Source organism: Protomyctophum bolini, assembly GCF_963924005.1.
Source record: "Protomyctophum bolini genome assembly, chromosome: 2".
NCBI classification, from domain to species: Eukaryota; Metazoa; Chordata; class Actinopteri; order Myctophiformes; family Myctophidae; genus Protomyctophum; species Protomyctophum bolini.
Window position 1 is genome coordinate 39519461 of NC_137863.1, and position 21457 is coordinate 39540917.

At 42.9% G+C, this 21457-nt stretch overlaps 2 protein-coding genes across 5 annotated transcripts; one reads left to right on the forward strand and one right to left on the reverse strand.

Moving 5' to 3' along the window:
* Positions 1–11427, forward strand: sp1 (sp1 transcription factor). Of its 4 annotated transcripts, none has more exons than XM_080782801.1 (6): positions 1–78; positions 703–779; positions 1686–3045; positions 3957–4098; positions 5945–6135; positions 9091–11427. In XM_080782801.1, the coding sequence occupies exons 1-6, from the start codon at positions 69–71 to the stop codon at positions 9375–9377; spliced, it is 2067 nt and encodes a 688-aa protein (XP_080638927.1). In that variant the 5' UTR covers positions 1–68; the 3' UTR covers positions 9378–11427. The 4 variants fall into 4 exon arrangements, with proteins under 4 accessions (XP_080638927.1, XP_080638929.1, XP_080638928.1 ...); XM_080782803.1 differs by having other exon boundaries at positions 67–205; XM_080782802.1 differs by lacking the exon at positions 1–78 and adding an exon at positions 83–208.
* A 202-nt stretch (positions 11428–11629) lies between these two features.
* On the reverse strand, positions 11630–16705 carry LOC308334183 (cell division cycle-associated protein 7-like; the record flags this gene model as incomplete). The annotated part of the gene is made up of 8 exons (XM_080790810.1): positions 11630–11672; positions 11870–12006; positions 12748–12897; positions 13443–13586; positions 13969–14109; positions 14779–14871; positions 15129–15657; positions 16596–16705. The coding sequence occupies 8 exons, from the start codon at positions 16703–16705 to the stop codon at positions 11630–11632; spliced, it is 1347 nt and encodes a 448-aa protein (XP_080646936.1).
* Between the last annotated feature and the right edge of the window lie 4752 nt (positions 16706–21457).

Below are 21457 nucleotides of genomic sequence, written 5' to 3' on the forward strand. Positions count from 1 at the left end.
GTGTGACGCGCTGGTGGAAAAGTTGTCAAGCAGAAAAGGCTTCTGAGAGAAACTCCTCCCGTCTTGAAATGATGAGCAGTAAGTCAACTTTTTACAACTGTAGTTCTGTTCGCGCACTGAGTGAAGATAACACGTTTGAAAACATTGTTAAACTGAATACGAAGCATAACGTTTTGGGGATCTTATAGGATGTATTGAATATGAGGTTGTAAGTTTTTACGTTCAGTTTTTTCCCATCCATATTTAAAACTAACACCACTTCTTGGTAGCTAACATATCGCTAGCCAACTACGCTAACTGGAACGTAAACTTTTTTTGCTAGGTGGTGTATATTAGGTTTGTATTAATGGCATTTGCTCATAATGTTAATTTGATTGACCTGTGTCTGTGATGTTTTAGACAGTAAGCTACAGTTCGTGGTTCATGTTTGAGTCAGTTCTAATGTTAACAATGTAATCATGTTTACTTGTTGCACTTTAGTGTTAACGTTAGCTTAGCCAAACGGCTAGCTGGCCCGCAGGAGAAGACTTGCGGCTCGATTGCTGAAGTTTACTAGCCCACCAACTGCTCACATGCTGACTAGAACTGTACATTTGTGTCAGCTCGAATCTGCTGTGTATTTTTTATTCCGATAAAATGGGACGATCCTTTGCATTAGTGTTGAGATCAGTGGTATGAATAAAGTCCCCTTCCTTCCTGCAGACCAGCAGCAAGATGAAATGGCCGCTTTGGAGAGCGACGGAGACTACAACCAAAAGCGAAACGCAAACACACAACAAGTATGTTTGATCCGTGATCGATTTGTACTGGATTGTCAGTCAGTGATTTGATCCCCACTCGCGCAGCGAGACCCGTTTAATGCACAATAATCACGTGTTCATGAATCGCAGGGTCTGTGTGATGATGATAATCCGTGACTTTGAAAAGGAAGGCGTTAGTCTTGTGGATGTATGTTGTTGTATTTTTGTCAGGAGCACATGTCACCGGCGGCGGGGTGGGGGAATGGGCAGGTAAAATTCGCCCACATGGGGTGTTCCCATCAAGCCCCGCACTTCATGTGCATCTCGCTCAGCCCATTTGGCTGCCCTTGGAGGGGGTGGCCTCCACACACTGAGTCAGTTTATAGGGCAAAATAAAGTGTGGGAGGGAGATGGGTGGGTTGGGGGAGGGGAAGCCAAGCCCGCCGCTGCTCTCGAAAAAATGTGGTCCCACCCATTCTCCCACTATGTTCTGTCACCCCCCAGCCAGAACAGTCAGTGTAGTAATCCATAATCAAGAAGGTGCAGTAATATATTTTGTTTAAATTCAGAGATAATGTGTTTACTTTTTTATGCTGTTTGTTGTGACTTCTCTATTATGGTCTATCTATGTAAAAGCCACAGATTGACCCAACCTGGCTTCCCTATTTTGAGCATGTCAAAATAGTTATTGTAAAAAATGTTCTAAAATAATGCAAAAGTGGCAGATTTACAAGCTCACAATGTGTTCTGATCTGTGAGCTTGTAGATTGGGTATTTCAATTTTTCGCACAACAAAGTAAATGCTGGTTAATTTACAACTGTTAAAGGCCTTTTCAACATGGCAACATCATTTCTTTGACATCTAACCTGCTTCTGTATTGTCTCCAATTTCCTTCCCCCTTTTCTTTTTAAAATGTGTGTTTGTTTCGCCCCTGCCTTCCCCAGGACTCCCAACAACCATCTCCACTTGCTTTGTTGGCGGCCACCTGTAGTCGGATAGACACCCCGGGAGAGGGCGATTCACCTAACGACCACCATCAACCAAACCAGCATCAACAGTTGGAGCTGACCCAAGGCGTTTTGACTTCCACCGCCAACGGCTGGCAAGTCATCCCTGTCGGCATCCATACTTCCTCAGGCACCAGCACGGTCACTACTGACTCAGCGGTGATGGCAGGAGGCGACTCAGGCAAAAACAGACAGGTGCTGTCACCAACAACATCTATTTCAGTTCAGGGACAGCAGCAGCAGTTTGTGGTGACCCAAGCTCCAACCCTGCAAGGACAGCAGGTGCAAACCATCTTATCGAGCATGATGCCCAACATTCAGTATCAGGTGATTCCCCAGTTCCAAACGGTGGATGGACATCAGCTGCAGTTCGCCCAGGCTCAACAGGACCCCTCTGCTTCCGGTGCAGGGCAGCAATTCCAGATCGTGTCTTCTCCCAATGGCCAGCAGATCATAACAACCACTAACCGAGCAGGCGGTGCGGGAAACATCATAACTATGCCCAGTCTCTTACAGGGAGCCATCCCCATACAGAGTCTAGGCTTAGGTAACGGTGTGTTGCAAAACCAGCACCAGTTTCTGGCTAACATGCCCATGTCCCTGAACGGGAATATCACTTTGTTACCAGTGAGTGCTGGGCAGGGCGGTACAGTGGGAGATGGAAGTGGCGGAGGGGATGCAGGTGTTGGTCAGCTTATACAACATCAGCCAGTGTCTTCCAGCGGGACATGTTACCTCACTGGTGCGACAACAATCACCACTCAGACCCCTACTTCTTATGGAATGAGCCAGACGCAGAACAGCAATGGACTAGTAATGTCAGGGACATTCCAGCAGAACACAGCATCTAATGTGGGTGTTCCCATACAGCCAGACAACAGAGATGGTCAGCAGCAGCAACAGCCACAGCAGATCCTCATCCAGCCCCAGCAGTTACTCCACGGCGGGACCCACCTGCAAACCATCCAGGCCACAGCAGCTGGAGGTCAGGTATTTGCCACACCGACGCTCACCCAGGAAGGGCTCCAAAACCTCCAGATCATGCCAAACACGGGCCCCATCCTCCTCCGCACGGTGGGCCCCAATGGCCAGGTGAGCTGGCAGACCATCCAGCTTCAGAGCCCGGGTGGAGCTCAGATCACCTTGGCCCCTATGCAGTCTCTACCCCAGCTGGGCCAGGGTCAGGGGACAGTGCAGATCCCAGGCCTGCAGACCATCAACATCAACACACTTGCCAACTCAGGACTGCAGATGCACCAGCTGCAAGGGGTCCCCATCACCATCGCCAACACCACAGGTCAGTCAGTATCTCAGTGTTGGAAGAGTCCACAGTATAATTATATGCTACTTTTTGGCTCAGGGGTGTAAACAATTATTTTATTGCGTCAGTCTTAAAGTGGCAATTTAACTTTATTTTGGAATGTTTGAATTCCAGGCATTGTTTGGCCGTATAAAATTACTATTTTCCATGGTCAATTTGTCCCTTTTATTGAATCAAATTGTGGTGTAACAGATTTTTCATTATGTTAAATAATTTACCAAAGAATTGTAATCAAATGATTTAACATTTAGTAGGCTGCTACTACTAGATATTTACTTATTGAATACAATATCCATATTGTGCTGCATTTGTGTCAAGGACATATGTGGCATGGGTCATATTCTGCTTGCAAGGTGTGTACAATTGAATTGCAATGAATTCTGCATCCATTATTTGCTGTTAAATGCAAAGCACTTATCTATGCAACTGATCTCCTATCCACTTAGTGTCTCCACTACAGCTACACTATACTGGTTTAACCAGTTACGCCATTACAATAGCACCAAGTATACAAAAATCCTCCTGTCAAGTAGCGTTGTTGAAGTAGAGTTGTGTGTGACATAAAATGTATTCCTAATTGATTTTCATTAGTATTCGGGAGTTGGCTACAGTATTCCTGTCTTAAGGGGTGTAACCTGACCCTGCCCATCGTTTGACTTATCAAGCCTGAAGCCTTCACCAGTGTAATCACAGGCATGGTACCTGTCTAGTCTGTATAATAACCCAACAATGACCATAGATTAATCAGTAGTATTGTATTACTATTTGTGATTACATATTCGCATTCAAGTCATCTAAAAAACAAACAAAAAAAACATGGTTCAAAGCCAAAAGTTTTTACTTCCTTCAACTCTATTTGAATATCACTCACTCCTTCATCACTGTAGGTGATCAGGGGTTGCATACAGCTGGAGAAAGTTTGGACGACAGCACAGCCATTGATGACGAGAACATCAGCCCACAGCCTCAAGGACGACGCAACCGGAGAGAAGCCTGTACGTGTCCATTCTGCAAGGATGGAGAAGCACGGTACGTTATTTGAATGACTACAGTAGTGGCCATTTTTGTAAGGTCAGTCATATGCATCCGTCCGTCAGACGATGGGTTGTGCCTGGGTAAGGTATAATTGCCTAAAACTATGACCCTGTTCAAGTCGGATTTTAGGAACCCCCAGGCAGTCACACAAGGGCAGTCTGTATTACCTAGCCTCAGTCTAGTGCAAGACAACCAACAGCTAGAAGTGATTTTACTGACATTTAGGGCAGGGTCATACATAAGCTTCAGAAGCATCAGCCGCCCTGTTCACTTTCATTCTATGGAATCATGGGGGTGCAACATTTTGTGGCATTTTGACAGCGCTTCTGAAGCATGGAATTCAACATTGGTGAACTGTGACCAGGCGTCAATATAATAGGAAAGAAAGTGTAAATGGGGCAGTTATGTAGTGACTTTATCCAAAGCAAGTTTACAATGTGCATTGCATTCACCCTTTCACACGTCAATACCGACAGCAAAGGAAACCATGCTAGGCACCAATCTGCTCATTGGGGAAAGTTAAAGGAATATTTCACTTTCAAACATGTTTGCTGTCATTTTTACTCAGGCTTTTGTGAACACCCCAGATAGTTTTTAAGTTGCTTAATTCAGTATTTAGATATTTGATATGCATTTTAGTTGCGCAAACCCTTTCCTATACAAACCCATTAACTTCAAACTCCATTTGAATCATGATAGATTTATTGTAAACACCTGTCATTCTGGTGACTGATATTGTCCTAATGTGTGAGGGGTCTTTTTCCCATACATTTTATGGGGAAATTAAAATAATGTAAAAGCGGCTGCTAAAATGAATATCAAATATCTAAATACTGAAAGAATCACGCAACTTCAAAACTATCTGGGGTGTTCACAAAAGCCAGAGTAGGGGGCACGGTGGCACAGTTGGTAGTGCTGTCGCCTCACAGCTAGAACGTCCTGGGTTCGATTCCCGCTCGGGGTGCTGTGGGTGCTGGCGGCGTGTTTCCTCCTCTGCGTCATCAGTGCCCATACCCTAAGGCGGGGTTGGCGAAAGGGCCTTTCTGTGTGGAGTTTGCATGTTCTCCCCGTGTCCCCTAGGGTAGGTACCCTCACAAAAACATGCAGTAATCCTGGTCTCTAAACTGCCTCCCCCTGGCCAGCCGGGGCACCTGATGGAGGGGAAAGGAACTGGTTGGAATAACGTGTTCCTTCCACGCGCTACGTCCAACCAGGGAAACTCCCCCCTGTCAGGTGTAAAGGAGCAACTTGGACACTCAAGCATGAAGGAAGCATGAGTTAAGTCCGTTGCTCTCCACAGGTTGGCGGAGGGTGTGTAGAGCCCAGGATCACATTAGATGATTGACACAGGGGTGAAAAATGGGTTACAAAATCGTAAAAAAGCCAGAGTAGATGTTAAAATGACACAAACGTGTTTGAAAGTGAAATAGCTTTGTTGTATTTTTAATTTAACTGTATCCTATTATTCTATTGTGGAAAGGATATGAAAATTGGAAAAAATACAGAAGCTCTGTTTTTAGATCATTCTCTATGTAATGGAAAATCTTCGCCAGCCTATGTAAAGGTTTTGCGCAGAAAGCGATCTATTGAGACCTAGAATGCATTGTGAAGCACAATAGGATTTAGGTCACCCTGTAAGACTTAAAACTATGCTTACAAACCTCTAGTAGTAAAACGATGCTCACAAACATCTCTCTTTAGCAGTAAAACTATGCTCACAAACATCTCTCTTTAGCAGTAAAACGATGCTCACAAACATCTCTCTTTAGCAGTAAAACTATGCTCACAAACATCTCTCTTTAGCAGTAAAACTATGCTCACAAACATCTCTCCTTTGCAGTGATCCAAGTAAGAAGAAGCAGCACATTTGTCACATCCCTGGCTGTGGGAAGATCTACGGCAAGACGTCCCACCTCAGGGCCCACCTCCGTTGGCACACAGGAGAGAGACCCTTCGTCTGCGGTTGGTCGTTCTGCGGAAAACGCTTCACTCGCTCGGATGAACTGCAGCGTCATAAGAGGACACACACAGGTGATGTTTCCTTGCCGGGTTTTATGGGGCTTATTAAAGTCTTTAATACAATTAAAGCAATTGTGTGTAGTGGAGGACCATTTACCCACCTTATTTCAGTTATAACATGTACCTCTGCTGGAGCATTTAAGCATGGTGTAACCTCATTCCCTCTTGCACCATATGTTTTGGTAACTCTGGGGTTGTCCTCTTAGTTAAGGACAGGACCGTTTATGGACTGCATTGTGAATATCCTCCAACCCACCACCCACTTTTGATAGGCTTGGAGAAAACAAGTGTTCTCTCCTGTGTTGCTGCCTTCACAAGCCACTTCAAATGCGGTGCTAGTGTTGGCAATCTTAATCCATTTCACTTGTTAAAATAATCAGAAGAACAACAGTTTCAAACCAGCTTGCAAATTTAGCTAAGTCTAAATATATCACAGGAAAACAAGATCACTGTTAATCCTCTGGTAAAATGCACTTTAGTACAATAGTAATTAGGGATGCACCGAAAATTCGGCCACCGAAAATATTCGGCCGAAAATGGCAAAAAAAATATTTTCGGCCTATTCGGTTTCGGCTCAAATAAGCCGAAAAATATCACCGAATAGTAGTAGTGGTCCTAAAGTTGTGAATCGAACTAAACTGCGAGGAAAACACAGATGTACAAGCCCAACGCGCTGTGCATTGCGACGGGTAGATAGCTTGTAGATCTGCTACTTTCAGCGCAGGAAGGGCGCATGCTTATGACGCTCTTTAACTATGCATCATTCAGCAGGCAGCAGGCAGCAGCCAGCGACAGTCGAGCAGCAGTCACGGAAAGTGACGGAATGCACAGGCAGATCCGACACAACTGTATTGCACACATATCTGTGCTTTCATCCACGATTCCATAGCCTTCTAAATCTTATTTCCAATCCACGGGCACAAGCAACGTGATATTAGCAGCTTCCACCCGATCTGTGGTGGTGTTCTGTTGACGAGGGAAGCTAAGAGCTAGCATGGGAGCTAACGTTAGTTTTAACACTATGTACTTTGCATCCGTTCCCCAACCCCTCACACTCTCTGCTGCGTTTACACGGGCAGACACACAAAGACGAATGGGAATGTCATTTGGAGCTTTAACAATGAATGATGGACTGTATCATTGCCTCTGCCCGTGTTTAATGGTCAGGGTTTCACACTGTCCACAGCAGGCAGATCTGTCAAAACAATGCACTTCCCAAAACTCAGAGACATGCCACCCCCTATAAATTCAAACCCACCTCTGGAATATTGCTAAATCATTCCACTTTAATTTATTTATTCCATAGTCTTAGTTTTTCTCTAATAAAGTTGTTTTTATTTGTTTTCTCATGTTCTCCTTGAAAAGTGTCTTTAAGTACTCAGAGAAGCTTTATATAAATAATATTATCACTATTATTATTACTACTTGTTTTTATTGCCTATGCTTATGTAGAAAAAAAGCTCACTGCTCAGGTCAAATAGGCCTATTGATATGCGATTAAAATGTGATTAATTGAGATTAATTAATCAAAAGCCTCCAATTATTTAGATGTTTTTAATGGACCCATAAGTGTTTATTATTTAAGTTAGGTTTTGCCATAATCATGTCTTTTGCCATAATCAGGTAGCTTTACAACAAAGTATGTATTCGGCTATTCGGTATTCGGTTTTCGGCCAACTGTTTCCTATATTCGGTATTCGGTTTCGGCCAAGAATTTCCCTTTCGGTGCATCCCTAATAGTAATATAGAACGAACGAAAATACATCGCATGGATGCTGGGACGTATCCTCAGTGATGTATCCCAAGGTCATCGGGGTTTCGGGTCTCGCAAACATCACACCCCTCACTCGGGTGACCCAGCCGGGGTGATCAAGTCCCGATTTACGTCCCAGTAGCTACCCTCGATCAGACCCACTAGGGAAAGACCAGGGCCACACAAGCTAGTACAAATAGTAATACTGTATACTGTGTTGTTGACCATACTGTGAAAGAGTGGTTGATTATTAAAGTTCTAGAGGGCAGAGGAAGAGATGAGGAGAAAGGAGAGACTGATGGAGACGGTACACAAAGGGCAGCTTATTCAAGATCTACGGAAATGAGGATTAATGGATTCAGAAGCAGAATAGGAGTCGAGTGATGCAGATTGTGAGACAGCCAAGCCAAAAGAATGAAAAAAAGCAGCAAGGATGCAGACGGACAAGGAAAGGAAGGGTAGACAGTCCATTTAGATCACACCAAGATGGACACAAACTTGTGTGACACATGAGTAATATCCAGTAATGTTAAATGATAAACACTTTGGACTTGCTATGCATCAAAAATGTATGACCTGGTCAACAAACGTTTACATATATGCAGTATTTGTCTCCTCTAGCCAATACTTGACTGTTGGCAACCTTGCATTGGCATTGCTGTGAGCCTGTGACTGATGCGGACGGATTGCCAATGACATTTAACAAGGACTCGTTTTGATGTCAAATTAGTCTTAAATTTCCACTCAGTGATATTAAAGAGGTCTGCTGATACTTGCAGATACCCTGACTTCCTGGAGAAGTGTGCATGCATAATAGAATCCATTCTTTTCAAATCAGCGTTGAACTTTGCTAGAACATTTTGGCTGCAGTCTTCATCTCACTGACCCGTATTGGAGTTGCCTCTTTTCAAGCCTCACTCCACACTGGTATGGCTGTTGGAACAGTTTTGGCATTGTAGTTATAGTTCCTCATATGCATGGACATGGGTCCGACTCAGCATGTTTTAGCCAAGCATGTGTGTCATGGTCTAGTAAAGAAAGCCTGAATTATACTTGGTTGCACTGAAAATAGCAGATCTAAAATGGAACGTCTATTTTTGCTGTGCGACACGGCACACAACCTACTATAAAGCAGGCATAGCATTGTATTAAACTATGTTACTCCTTGCCACACCGTTCTAACATTGCTTTTCTTTAAACAAATTTATGTGCAGGTGAGAAGAAGTTCATCTGTCCGGAGTGTCCAAAGCGCTTCATGCGCAGCGACCACCTCTCCAAGCATATCAAGACCCACGTGAACAAAAAGGCAGTGGCTAGCGCCACAGTTTCAGTCGGTGCCACGTCTCCTCCTATGACAGAGGCTGGAACCGGGTTGAACAACGAGCAACCCACCCTTGTCACCATGGAAACCCTGACAGCAGACAGCATAGCACGGTTAGCCAACAGTGGCATCAACGTGATGCAGGTGGACCTTACCCAAATGAACGGCAGCAGCTACTGAAGGCCCACACATACTCCAGTTTTTAGTGATAAGGCGACCACCGGAACGGTGGTCACCTTATCTCAGTAAAAACGCCATCTCTGTAAAAACTGAGATGCGTTCGGTTGAACAGTGAGTCTCTTATCACGACGGTGTGGTGTCATGTATTTTTGGTGGTCACCTTATCACCTAAAACTGGAGTATGACTAGGCCTTGAGAGTTGCAGAGGACATTGGCAGACACTGCATATATGAACATTTAAGGGTTTAAGAAGGGCACGTCTGACTTCAGACTCACAACCCCAAGGGCTACAGACGTGCAGATGTGTTGACGAATTAAAACAGAGTAGGTTTAATTGCTTTCAAGAGCTGAGTCAGGGAGACGGATCTGTCCTGTATTTTTGCCAACTTTGGCATCACCGATCATGGAATCAAACATTCAAATCAACACGAATATCAATTAAAGCATGGCTATTATGAAGGGAAGTGGCACTACCTTGATAATTGTTAACAATACGATGGGACTGCAGGAAAACAGACAGTAAAGACCTGATACTACCTGCACACCCTGGCTCCTCTTGAGCATCCTTGAGTTTGAGAGCTTCCCTTCTGTTTTCCCTACATCTCAGGTGTTTTCTACCCTCTTAGACTGGTCTGTTATATCCGATGGGCCTTAACCAAATGAACCCTACCGTCCCTATTATGGACATGTCCTAATAGGCTAAATTTGCCTGAAAAAAACGGAGGGAGCCCAAGTATAGACTTGTGGGGAACTCAAAGTGTAGAGGGTTTAAGTACTTAAATCCCATATGGGTAACCGGAGTCCCTCAGGGCTCAATAGTCCATACCAGTGTCTCTTCAGTTTTCTGTTGTGGGGAAAGCTTTCGCTGAAAATAGCCGTTTGACAAGCTTACAATGTGAATCTATTTCCCTGCAATAACGATTCTGGGGTTTAAGTGGTTAAATGCCAAATTCCACACACAAAAATAATGTGCTTGATCTTGGGCAGCTGTCATAATTTGGTCTCCCCCACCCTGTTCCCATGTTCAACGGTAGATGAACTGTTGCAGGATTGATGAGTATTAAGTGAATTCAAGGGCGATTTTTCACTTTATAAAGGCCAGGTTGGAAAGGAAGAGGGTTGAATTATATTAGGTCATACCAGTCTGAATCATTCTGGGGAAGTAAATTATATAGGGACACGGAAATGCGAATGTTTCTTCATAGGTACATACATTCAGGCCATGCTGTGATAAGTATCATAGTAAAAACATTGATTAATTTCTTTTATATATGTATATATTTTCTAATGTGTAAAGGCTAAAACAAATCTTACTATAGGAAGGAGCAACTTGCATGGTGTCAAGAGATTGCAGTTGTGTGAGCCTTGCATACAATCAATCTTAAAACTATTGTTATTGCTGATATAAATGTAGGTTATGTTTATAAACTGAGTCTTCTGTTATAGATTTTGTATTCTATGCAGTCAAGTTCTTCCAAGTACTCTTGTTCCTCTTGTGGAATACAGATCAATACTTTGTCTAGCGGTCTTTTGAGTTGAAATTTTCTTCCTCCTGGTTACTTTACATTTTTAGTTCGGTCAAATTGAAAACTTGTTTAGTCTTTACGTCCAGACAGCAAAAAAATATGTAAGTGCAAACCAAAGGTTCAAATTCCATTTAATTTTGTCCGTATAAATAAGTGTTGGCTTTTGTAATGCTGGCATGTGTACTAACTGGAAAGCAAATTGACAAAGCTCAGATGTCCAAATGTAAGTTGCACATTTTTGCAACATTCAGGGGTTTTCTGAAATGTATTAATACATACCATTTATACTTCTGGCTATGTATGAATTTAATATAACTGCTTTAAGTTCATAATCTTTATTTGGGGAAGTGCGTATGTCATCATTGCATTGTTTAAATGTATCTTTCAACCCGTTATCCTTAGTTCATTGGACTACAAGTGCCCTTAAGCATTGTGGGGTTTTTATTTTAAATAAGGGAGTTTGTTTTTATATGTATACAATTACAACCACAAATGCCAACCGCTGGATTAAAGTTATACAATGACATGGTCTCATCTCATGTTCAGAAAAACAATGACAAATTTTATTCAGATATTAGGAACTTGCATAAAGATTCAGACATTAAAAATGGAACTGGCATAAAGAACTTAAAAGCAACATGGACAATTGCACCATCTAGTGGCTTGCATTCATGAATCCTCAACTTCCTCCATTCAGTTTGTTGCGGAGGCTAGACAAGGAAGCATTCATGAATCCTCAGCTTCCTCTCCATTCAGTTTGTTGCGGAGGCTAGACAAGGAGAAGAAAACGAATGAGTTTAGTTGTAAAATGAACAAGACAAACTCCTAAGTGCATTTTGAATCTACTCCAACCCAACCTGCATGTGAACTGATCAAAGATTTCATGGAAGAAACAGAAGAACCTATAGGTTACAACTTCGGTTGCAGTACGTACATATGACAGTGGACCAGTCAGTGTGAACTTACCTGGTGAGGTAGGAGTGGACATCAGAAAAACCGTGGTACTGTGCCAGAGGAAGCAGAATGCCAGTAGGACAGCGTCCCTCACGTGCCCGGCAGAAACTGCAGTTGCAAATACCACGACAAGGAGGGCACTGCCACTCCTGAAAGAGAAATAATGATCAAAGACAATACATTTGTTTTTACACTTCATATCACAGCTAGAAGCTATGGCTATTTGGGGGTGCTTGGTACGGAAAAGTTTGGGTACTCCTGTTTTTTTTGACAGATTGATTTTGAGACAGGCCAGGTTCAGCTGCTGAACAGAACACTGGAGTTAGTATTTACATCTTTCATTCTTACTACAGAATGTAGTCTTATAGCAGTGTTTCCCAAGCTCGAGACCCCAAAAATACATAATCACATTTACTTAAGAATTTAACAGTGAAAACACTGGTTTCTATATTATTTCCGAAGAAGTTGGATTTAAAATTAAAAAAAATGGGGACATGTAGGAAACAAAAATAAGGATTGAGTCATGACCCTTAAAAATGTGTCCTGGCCCAATGTTTGGGAAACAGTGGTGCCTCGTACCTCTGGGCATACAGACCGATAACGAGGCAATAATGGTGCAGAATGAGATAGTTGAGACAAAGATAAGCAACTGTATCAAGAAGAAATGCGGTCTTGGCATCCTCTACAGAGAATGCACAGCTGCAGTGACCATGAACGCAGTACATGATTAGAGTTTTTTTTCTTATTTTGACAAGTTTTCAATTTCCGTTTGAATTGGTTTTTAATGTGGGCTGGCTGGTTTAGTTTTGTAAGGCTTAGTTTTAGATCTACAAGCTCACAACCCGTCGCTGTGAGTACTTTGTTACGGTCCACCACAGAAGCTAACCAACCGGATCGAGAAGTGCGGTCTTGACATCCTCTCCGTATCTGTTCCTCAGGCACGGTCCACAGAACTGGCCTTGAATCCCACGACAATCCTCACTGCGGCAGCACGTCTTTGTGTCAATGGTCTTCTGTCTGCACTGGTGGCAAGTAGAGCCCTTTGAAGAAGAAAAAATGTATTGTTGGAAAATGTATAAAATAAGTCATCAGTGATTGAAATCAGGAAAAGCCATGTCATGATATGCACAATCCCAGATGTTTAGTTTCATATCAAGATATGCACATAATATCAATACACTGCCGACAGTGCCGAGCCAAGTGTGGGGTTGACTCGTTTCATTCTAATTAGGCAAGTTTTTCTCCAACCTTTAGTCTGAAATAAACAGGGATGAATTCCATGAAATGATTTGTTGTCCATAGGGTGTTCCGTCCTACACCTACTGTACGGTATATTCCTAAAATTGCTGGCTAGTGATAATGGCTTGATCTTATGTTACAAGATATTTATTTCCACATTTTCAAGATTTATCCCTGTTGTCATTTCTACATTTAGATTTCTAAATGTTTCGAAAATAGTCGATCGGCCATTTTCAAATATCCTAACTTTAAATAGGGTTGGGCGGGAACCCCTCAAATGCCCCACTTTTGAGAACTACTGGTCCAATGAACTTGTCTGTGAACCAAACTGGAGTTAGGAACGAACCGTGGCACTGCTGTAGACCTTCACAGTGGTCACGTCTGCCACCTGCTGCAGCTCATGCTCCGTTATATCGCTCACTGGACGGATGACGCGAGGTTTGCCCTGATTGGGCCGCGGAGCGCCACGACTCCGTGGGGCGCGGCGTACCTGGAACACAACTCTGGACTGTGAACATTCCATGTAATATTTAATAGATTCACAAGGATGCAACAGTTCTGTTTAAAGAACTATTGTTTAAAATCAGTTATTTAAAAAGAAAAGACTTGGATAATATTTTCAAAAATAGTGGAAATAGCACCTCTACCAGCAGAGAGCTATAAGCTCAGCTTGTAGATCTCTTATTTGTGCAAGTATAAAAAAGGGTGGTTAATCAGATTGAGTTGTTTATAACTCTTCAATTGATAAGAGTAGTAACTGATAGAATAATCAGTTTGAGTTTTCCCTTTTCCTGGAAATGCTCCCACATGGGCTAGCCGTCGGCCAGCTGTGGCCAAGCAGCTTATGAGAAATCAATAGAAAAACGGCTAACCTCACAGAGCTCGTCCTCCAAGCTGAGCTCCAGCTCTGTCTCCTGGGGAGTGTCGGAGTCACACGACCCCATGGAGCGCGTCTGACGCCGAGCCCCACGCTCAGGGTTCTTCCTGGACTCTGCTGCACCGCGCGGGGGACGCTGCAAGCAAGAGAAACCTCCATCTGACTGGCTTCATCAGCTTTACAACAAAAGTCATGTTTTCTTTTCTGTCATTTATTCAAGACACTGTGGGTGATTTGACCGTATACACTATACATTATTGAACCCTAGCTTCCCTATATTCTGCAAAAATGGCTGATCTACAAGCTCGTAGATCTGGGGGTACCGGCGGTAGATGATTATGGTGCGTAGTACCACATAGCATCGGCTCTGATGCTTCACACAGAGTCCCAGGTTTGATTCCCGAGCCCAGCGGCAGATGTTATGCATGTCACTCCCAGACTCCTATGCTGTACTATCAAATAATGGCAAAAACGCCCTAAAAAAAAGTGTGTGCATTGGCTTTTTTGCCCAAGAGATTTGGGCTCCATTTTCACCAGTGTCTTACCCCTCATCCCTGAACTTCTTTACCATTTTGAAAAACATTTTTAAATAGCCGGTCTACAAGCTCACGTGTTGGAAGTAGATCGGCTTTTGGAAGCATTTTTAAATGTTTTTCAAAATAAGCAAAGAAGTTTAGGGATAAGGAGTAAGGCATGGGTGAAAATAGCGCCCTGGGTCAACGCTAGAACCCCGGGAGACCATGGTCAACCAACTGAACCAAGTATTATAGTAGTGTGTGTTTGTTGCAGTGCACAAAACACTCACCACGCTTTTCTGTTTTGGCTGTTTGGCTGCCCGTTTCTTCAGTAACCCTGCACCCCCTGGCATCTTCTGCAGGTCTGCCATCAGCTGAGCCAACTGTTGCAGATGATTCAAAATTGTTAAAGAATCTCAGGCTTGATTTGTACTCAGTGCCATGACAATACTGTATGTTGGAGGCGGTGTAGATGGGCAACAACAGTACAGTATTTCTGCATTGCAAGTTCTCATACCACATTTTCCTAACTCCATCCTTGCTGAAGGCAATATTACAAAATGTACCGAAAACAGAATGAATGATGCCTTCACAAAAAGCTCCTGTTAAAAAGAATAGTCTTTTGTTTGGCCAGGCTTACCATTGCTTTATTTGACTTGATGTTCTGAGCCCTCTTGGCAAGAAAAGATTCATCTTCTGGGTTAGAGTCAGAGTCTTTGGATGGAGATGGACGGGCAGCTGCGCTCTCCTCTTCAAATTTAACATGCTTTCCCCTTTTAGCCTTCTTTGACTTTCTTAATTCATCTTGTAGATTAGATTTGGAGTCTTTGAATGGAGATGGTTGGGCCACTGCAGTCTCCTCCTCTTCAAATTTAACAGGTTTTCCCCTTTTTGACTTTCTTAATTCAGCTTGTAGATTAGATTTGGAGTCTTTGGATGGAGATGGTTGGGCCACTGCAGTCTCCTCCTCTTCAAATTTAACAGGTTTTCCCCTTTTTGCCTTCTTTGACTTTCTTGATTCATCATGTAGATTAGATCCAGAGTCTTTAAATGGAGATGGCTGGGCCACTGCCGCCGTCTCCTCAAATTGGACATGCTTCCTCTTCTTTGACTTTCTCTCATCCTCCACTTCCCTCTCGTCACCACTGTCCTCTTCAGTAGGGCTGAGGCTGTCATGATCATTTTGACATACAAAAATTAACATTTACATTTTTTATACATTGTCATACAAATAATTGTGATTAATTATTTAAGTGTATTGAATATTGTAGTATTTAAGTATAGTAGGCCTACTATTTTGATAAATATGTAATGTTTGTGACAGGCATACTCTTCAGTAGAAGTTTGTGAACGAAGTACGATCCTCAGCTTGAACGTTTGAGTATCTTGTCGTTTAGATGAAGGCCTTTTCTTTTGAAGGTTGGGCTCTGACTTGGTTTCAAATCCATTTTCAGAATCTGTATTCTGAAAGTCAAACACAGCAAACATACCCGAACATTTGGCAAAAATAGCGAACAAAATGCTCAACAACAAGAGAGCTTGTAGATTGGCTATTTTGGGAAACAATGGTTGGTGTACAGGGAATAAAGGACCTATCCCTGAATCATGCGAATTGTGAACTATGGCTAGAGCAGGCCAAGTAGATAGACAATATAGTGCAGTTTAAAAAGCGCCTCAGAATTTAATTCAGCCTTCCCATTGGTTTGTTAAATATAGTCAATGACAGTGGTTCTCAAAGTGGGTTCTGGGGGGGTCCTTGAAATGAAAACGTTTGAACTTGAGAACCACTGGCGAATAATTTTACAAATAAACTACAACTTGATGATGAGTCATAGGCCTATCATATGGCTCATCAGTCATCACCTCAGGATCCTAAATTTACAGTTAGCCTATGTCCCGATATAAGAGATCGAAAATGATTTTTTTCCCCGGTGATTTGATTTTGTCACACAAAACTGAGTGAGTGAATGACAGCCAAGTTTCACAATGGCTTCGAGGCGAACAGCGGCAGCCTACCGTTAGAATAGAATTCAAGCACTCAAAATGGAGCAAAAACAGCTATAATTTCAGTCGAACTTGAGTCAAAGACACATTTCTACACGTAAACAGCATACGCACGTTCAAGTCGACCTTTTCATGGTCAGAAAACCCGTAAAATGCTCCATCGGTTTCAGACTCCTCTGCAAAGACATCAGCCAGCTCTTTGGTGAGGTGCATTCCTAAAACACTCTCCTGAAGGGACATCATTTGAAACAATCAAAGATATTTCACTCAAACGTCTACAAAAAATACAACATAAATTTGAATTCATTCAAAAAGAAGAAGTAGGACAAGTTAGATTACCATATTGATGTTGGTAGCTTCACGAGCTCTTTCCCAAACTGCAGCAAGTTGAGCTGATGTCACGTGATGTATTTAGACCTAGACCCGCCTTCTACCTAGATCATTATTGGATAGGTATAATTATCTAATTTGAAAACTAATGCACCACTGAACTAAACTGCACCCATAGTGGAGTCATACGGAACTGTTGCCATTACCAGAACGTTTGTAAACAAACGTGTTGTAGGTAGGTATTTCTGGTTAGAATGTCCTAACTGCCAGTGCCCACAAAGCTATGTCTAGTAAGTAAACAATTTAATAAGTTTACAAGTTACCAAGATTTTGAAAACTTTTGAAAAGAGCAATACAAAAATGTGTAAATAGACAAAGTGACGTGACAAAGTTTGACATGAAAATGTTTTAGAACCAATTGGTTCTAAGATCTTCTAATCTTAAAATTGTAATGCCAACTTTATATTTGCTTTGAAAGTATGATGAAATAGGGTAGGCCTAGCTCTACAATGGGTGTTGTATAGGGCAAGGTCGCTTCTCGCCCTCAGGGCGTCTTACTGGTGTTTAGGATCTTTATCTGGTATTCCTAAACACCAGTAAGATGCCCTGAGGGCGAGAAGCGACCTTGCCCTATACGGCAGACTGCTGGGAGAGCGCTGGCACTTTGACATGGGGGGTCAGATCATATGGAATGAATTATGTACTGGCCATAATATGGAGTGTGTCTTGAGTGTACAGGGTTTGATGAGGTCAGATCAACATAATCAGAACATGTCAGCTCCATACATGGAGATCTAAGGGTGGTGGCGGGGGCAGTGTCTTGAGTATACAGGGTTTGATGAGGGCCTAGCAAATTTTCGGGCCTGTTGCCTGTTGAACTCTGAAAAAAAATAAAAAAATCACGCGGCTTGACTAATAACTTACTTTAGGGTGGGCCCGTCTAGAGTTTGAATGGACAGGTATCAGTCAAAAGGGAGACATCGAAGAGGAAGGACGGGTGGGGTAGGCTCAACATATGGAATGTCAGAACAGTCTCTATATATGCAATTCTAGGTGATGATCCAGTCTTCTCCATGTATGGTTAAGGTTTGATGAGGTCAGTGTTGTGATCTTCATGGAGATGGTCAGAGAGTGGAGAGGCGGACTGACGACCATATGGCTTGACGTGTCACGACTCAAGAGGCGTGACGGACTGATGGCCATGGTGGCGTGATGGAGTCACTGACAGGTTTTTCAGGTTTTCATAGTAATCTGTCACAATAACCTCAGTAAACGTATTCCTAATCTTATCCTCAGTAAAACATGCAGTGGGCGGAAAAAATGGGGGTGTTTTGGGGTGATTTCCGGTTACTGTGTTTATTGTGGAATAGAGAGTATGCACATGCATGATTTTCCCATCAGGACACGCCCCCCCTCATCTAGACTGAGTGGGAAAACATTGAGCAGCATGGAGTGTTGGAGTTTGGAAGCGCTCGTTGGAAATAATTACTCAACCGTCCTGCGTGCCACCACATTCTAAATGTCACATAATGCAGGAGGCAGCAAAATATTGTGTTATTGAAAACAAGCACTTCCAAACTCTGACACTTTCTTCTTCTTTCTTGACAGAAAGTAGCTCATAACGTTTCTATGGTGGATTTTTATGAAACAAAAACTTTGCAGATAGAAAGAGGATAATTCAAGCTTTTCGTAGAGCTGCAATGTTGGTGAGTTTAACATTGTTTAATGCAATCAGACAGGACTTTTATGTTTGAATGAATGGGCTGTCAAGGCCAGAAGGTAGTTTTTTGCCACTCCGTGGGCGTTCCCACATAACTTCCAGGTACGATGATGTCACGTCTATTCACGTGCATGCCCTCTATTCACATACTGATAACAATAGAGCCCAAAAGAGAAAAGTGAATAGCAATAACATTATATATGTGGAGTGAGAGTGACAGGCTTTAATAGGGGGATAAAAAGGAGGATAGAAGATTGACTGGTTGAAATAAATGATAGAATTGACTGCACAGAAGAATCTCTTCACGCCATTTGAAAGTACATTTCCATTTTCTTGGGATTAAAATGTAACCCCAAAGCAAACTTAAACATACACACATTGGCCCTCATTTATCAACCGTGCGTACGCCAAAATATGGGTGCACGCCGAAATTGCCGACATTTTTGACATTTACCATTTCCGCCAAAGCTTGAAATTGAACGTGACAACGTTGAAAATCCACGGTTGCTCCTCACCTGGCGTACGCATTTTTTTCTGTCTTCGAGCTGCGGAGCAGCATTGTCTGAACTGCTGACACGCTGTCACAGGCATCTAAACATATGTCTTCTCTCCTAAAATGTTAATATAAAACGGTAGCCTATGTGTATGTAAAAAAAAAAAAGGGAGAGATTTCCAACTTTACAAGTAATTAAAATCGCGCAATTAAAAACAATATAACATGTTTACAATGTATTAGTTTGTGCTTAATCAAACAGTGATTTACTGGCCTTGTTATGCAAGCAACTTTTTGGAGCGCATGCGGTGATGCGGCTTATGATTGTGTTAGCTTATTTTATTAAAAAAAGGCATAAATGGACTGCACGCCTTTATTTCCAAGTGACAATGACAAGCATACAGCTGCCTATTTGTAGTAAGTACTAGCAGGCTATAGGCGTAAGGGACTTAATCATTCACCATTTAAATAAGTGCTTAGACAGGTTTTGACAGTTTTGACAGTTCAGATAAAAGCGAGATCATTTTCGGGGCTCGGGAGGACGGGACCGCGCGGCGTGCGTCGCCAACACATACCAGCACACATGCAAGCGGCAAGCCTTCATCCATATGTTTATGATTCGTTCATCAATGATCAAATCAGAAATCACTACATAAACGTTGATTATGACTGCCTTGACGACATGATAGCCTCTCTCATGCTGCATGTATGTCCATGCGGCATACATGCGGATTTGGGCTGTCTGTGCTGGAATATTTCCATGACGTTGGAAAGTAGCCTATAGTGCAATGCAGCTGCGGAGAGTCCCAACATGCATGGGTAGCCTATATACTGTAATCTACAGCAGGCCAACAGCACTTGTCTTTCTGGAGTTACGGTATATGCAATCTCCTCCTCGTTTAATAAACCTGACGTGTCACTGGAATGTCAAATGTGCCGTGCCAGCCCAGCGCAAGTGCATGGGAACCGCATCGGCGATAGGTATAGGCTAACCCAGCCAGTCAGCCCACCACCACCAGTAGGCTACCATATATTTTGGCTGCACATTAATATAATTGACAGTTGACAGTCCTGCAGCCACTGCAGCGACTGCGAGGCAATCGAAATAGACTGTCGAACGTGCATGCAGTTGGTCACGGACGGACCACAGTGATAGAGAGAGACAGACAGACAGGACAGGAGGAGCACCTGCAAAACAGCAGCGTGTCACCGTTCGTGTGTGTGCCTATTTGTTATTTAATTATGGTTCAGGTTCAGGTTTTCGTTCACTAATATATCTTGTTGTATATTAAATTAAAAATACTTTAATAATTTAATATACAACTAACAACACACAGTGAAAGTTGCTTGCAAATTGCGATATGTGCGTGCGTGCGTGGCGTGCGGGGGTGAGGACCGTGAGGCGGGCAGCAATAAGGGAAGCGAGAGGAGAAACAGACAGGGTAGGCCTACAACTTTATTTAATTCATGCAGGTGTTCGTTTTTTATTTATTTAACAACACACCAGTTAGTTGGGCAGCTTGCAAGTTGCGTGTGCGTGCTGTGCGTCTGTGCGTGTGTATGAGAGAGTGAGGCGCAGCAAGGCACGGGAGAAACCTATTTTTTCATGTTGCCATGGTTTCAGTAAACGTATTGCCGTTTTCAGGTCGCAAAAACGAGGGCGAGGCTTGATTTCATAGGGCGTGCCAGATAGATTTCAGCCGTCACATTTATTAACGTGAGAACGAAATTAAGGAAGGATCAGCTGTTTGCGATCACTTTATAAATGCCGTGGCGACGTGGGTGTACTACGAAACCTGCACTCGAATCTGTGGCAGATTTTACACTCGATTGATAAATGAGGGCCATTGACTGTGTGTGCTGGTCCATAAGGCTAACATTGAGCCCGGCCTCATGCAGTCCGTTCAGGAGGTGAGAGTGAGACCCATGCACTTGACTTCTCAAAATGTGGTCTTGAGCAGTGGTTCTAATTAAAACATGTTTTATTTCAAGTACCCCAAGTTTGGTAACTTAACTGTTACATTTGTTCTGTAATGTGTTTGTGTATCATGAAAACACATGCCATGATTTTGCATGTGTAACTCTAATGCACCTATAATATTTTTGTTCTTGTATGCATATCCTTTGTGTGGAGTCATACATAAATGTGTGTGTGTGTGTGTGTGTGTGTGTGTGTGTGTGTGTGTGTGTGTGTGTGTGTGTGTGTGTGTGTGTGTGTGTGTGTGTGTGTGTGTGTGTGTGTGTGTGTGTGTGTGTGTGTGTGTGTGTGTGTGTGTGTGTGTGTGCGTGCGCGCGCGTACGTGTGTGTGTGCAAGTATGGGGGCAAGTGTGTCATAGTGGGAGTGACGTGAGAAAAGTTTAACTCCCCTCTTTCCCATGGCTGATATGGACACTCCCTGGCCAGTGTGCGTTCAGATTGACC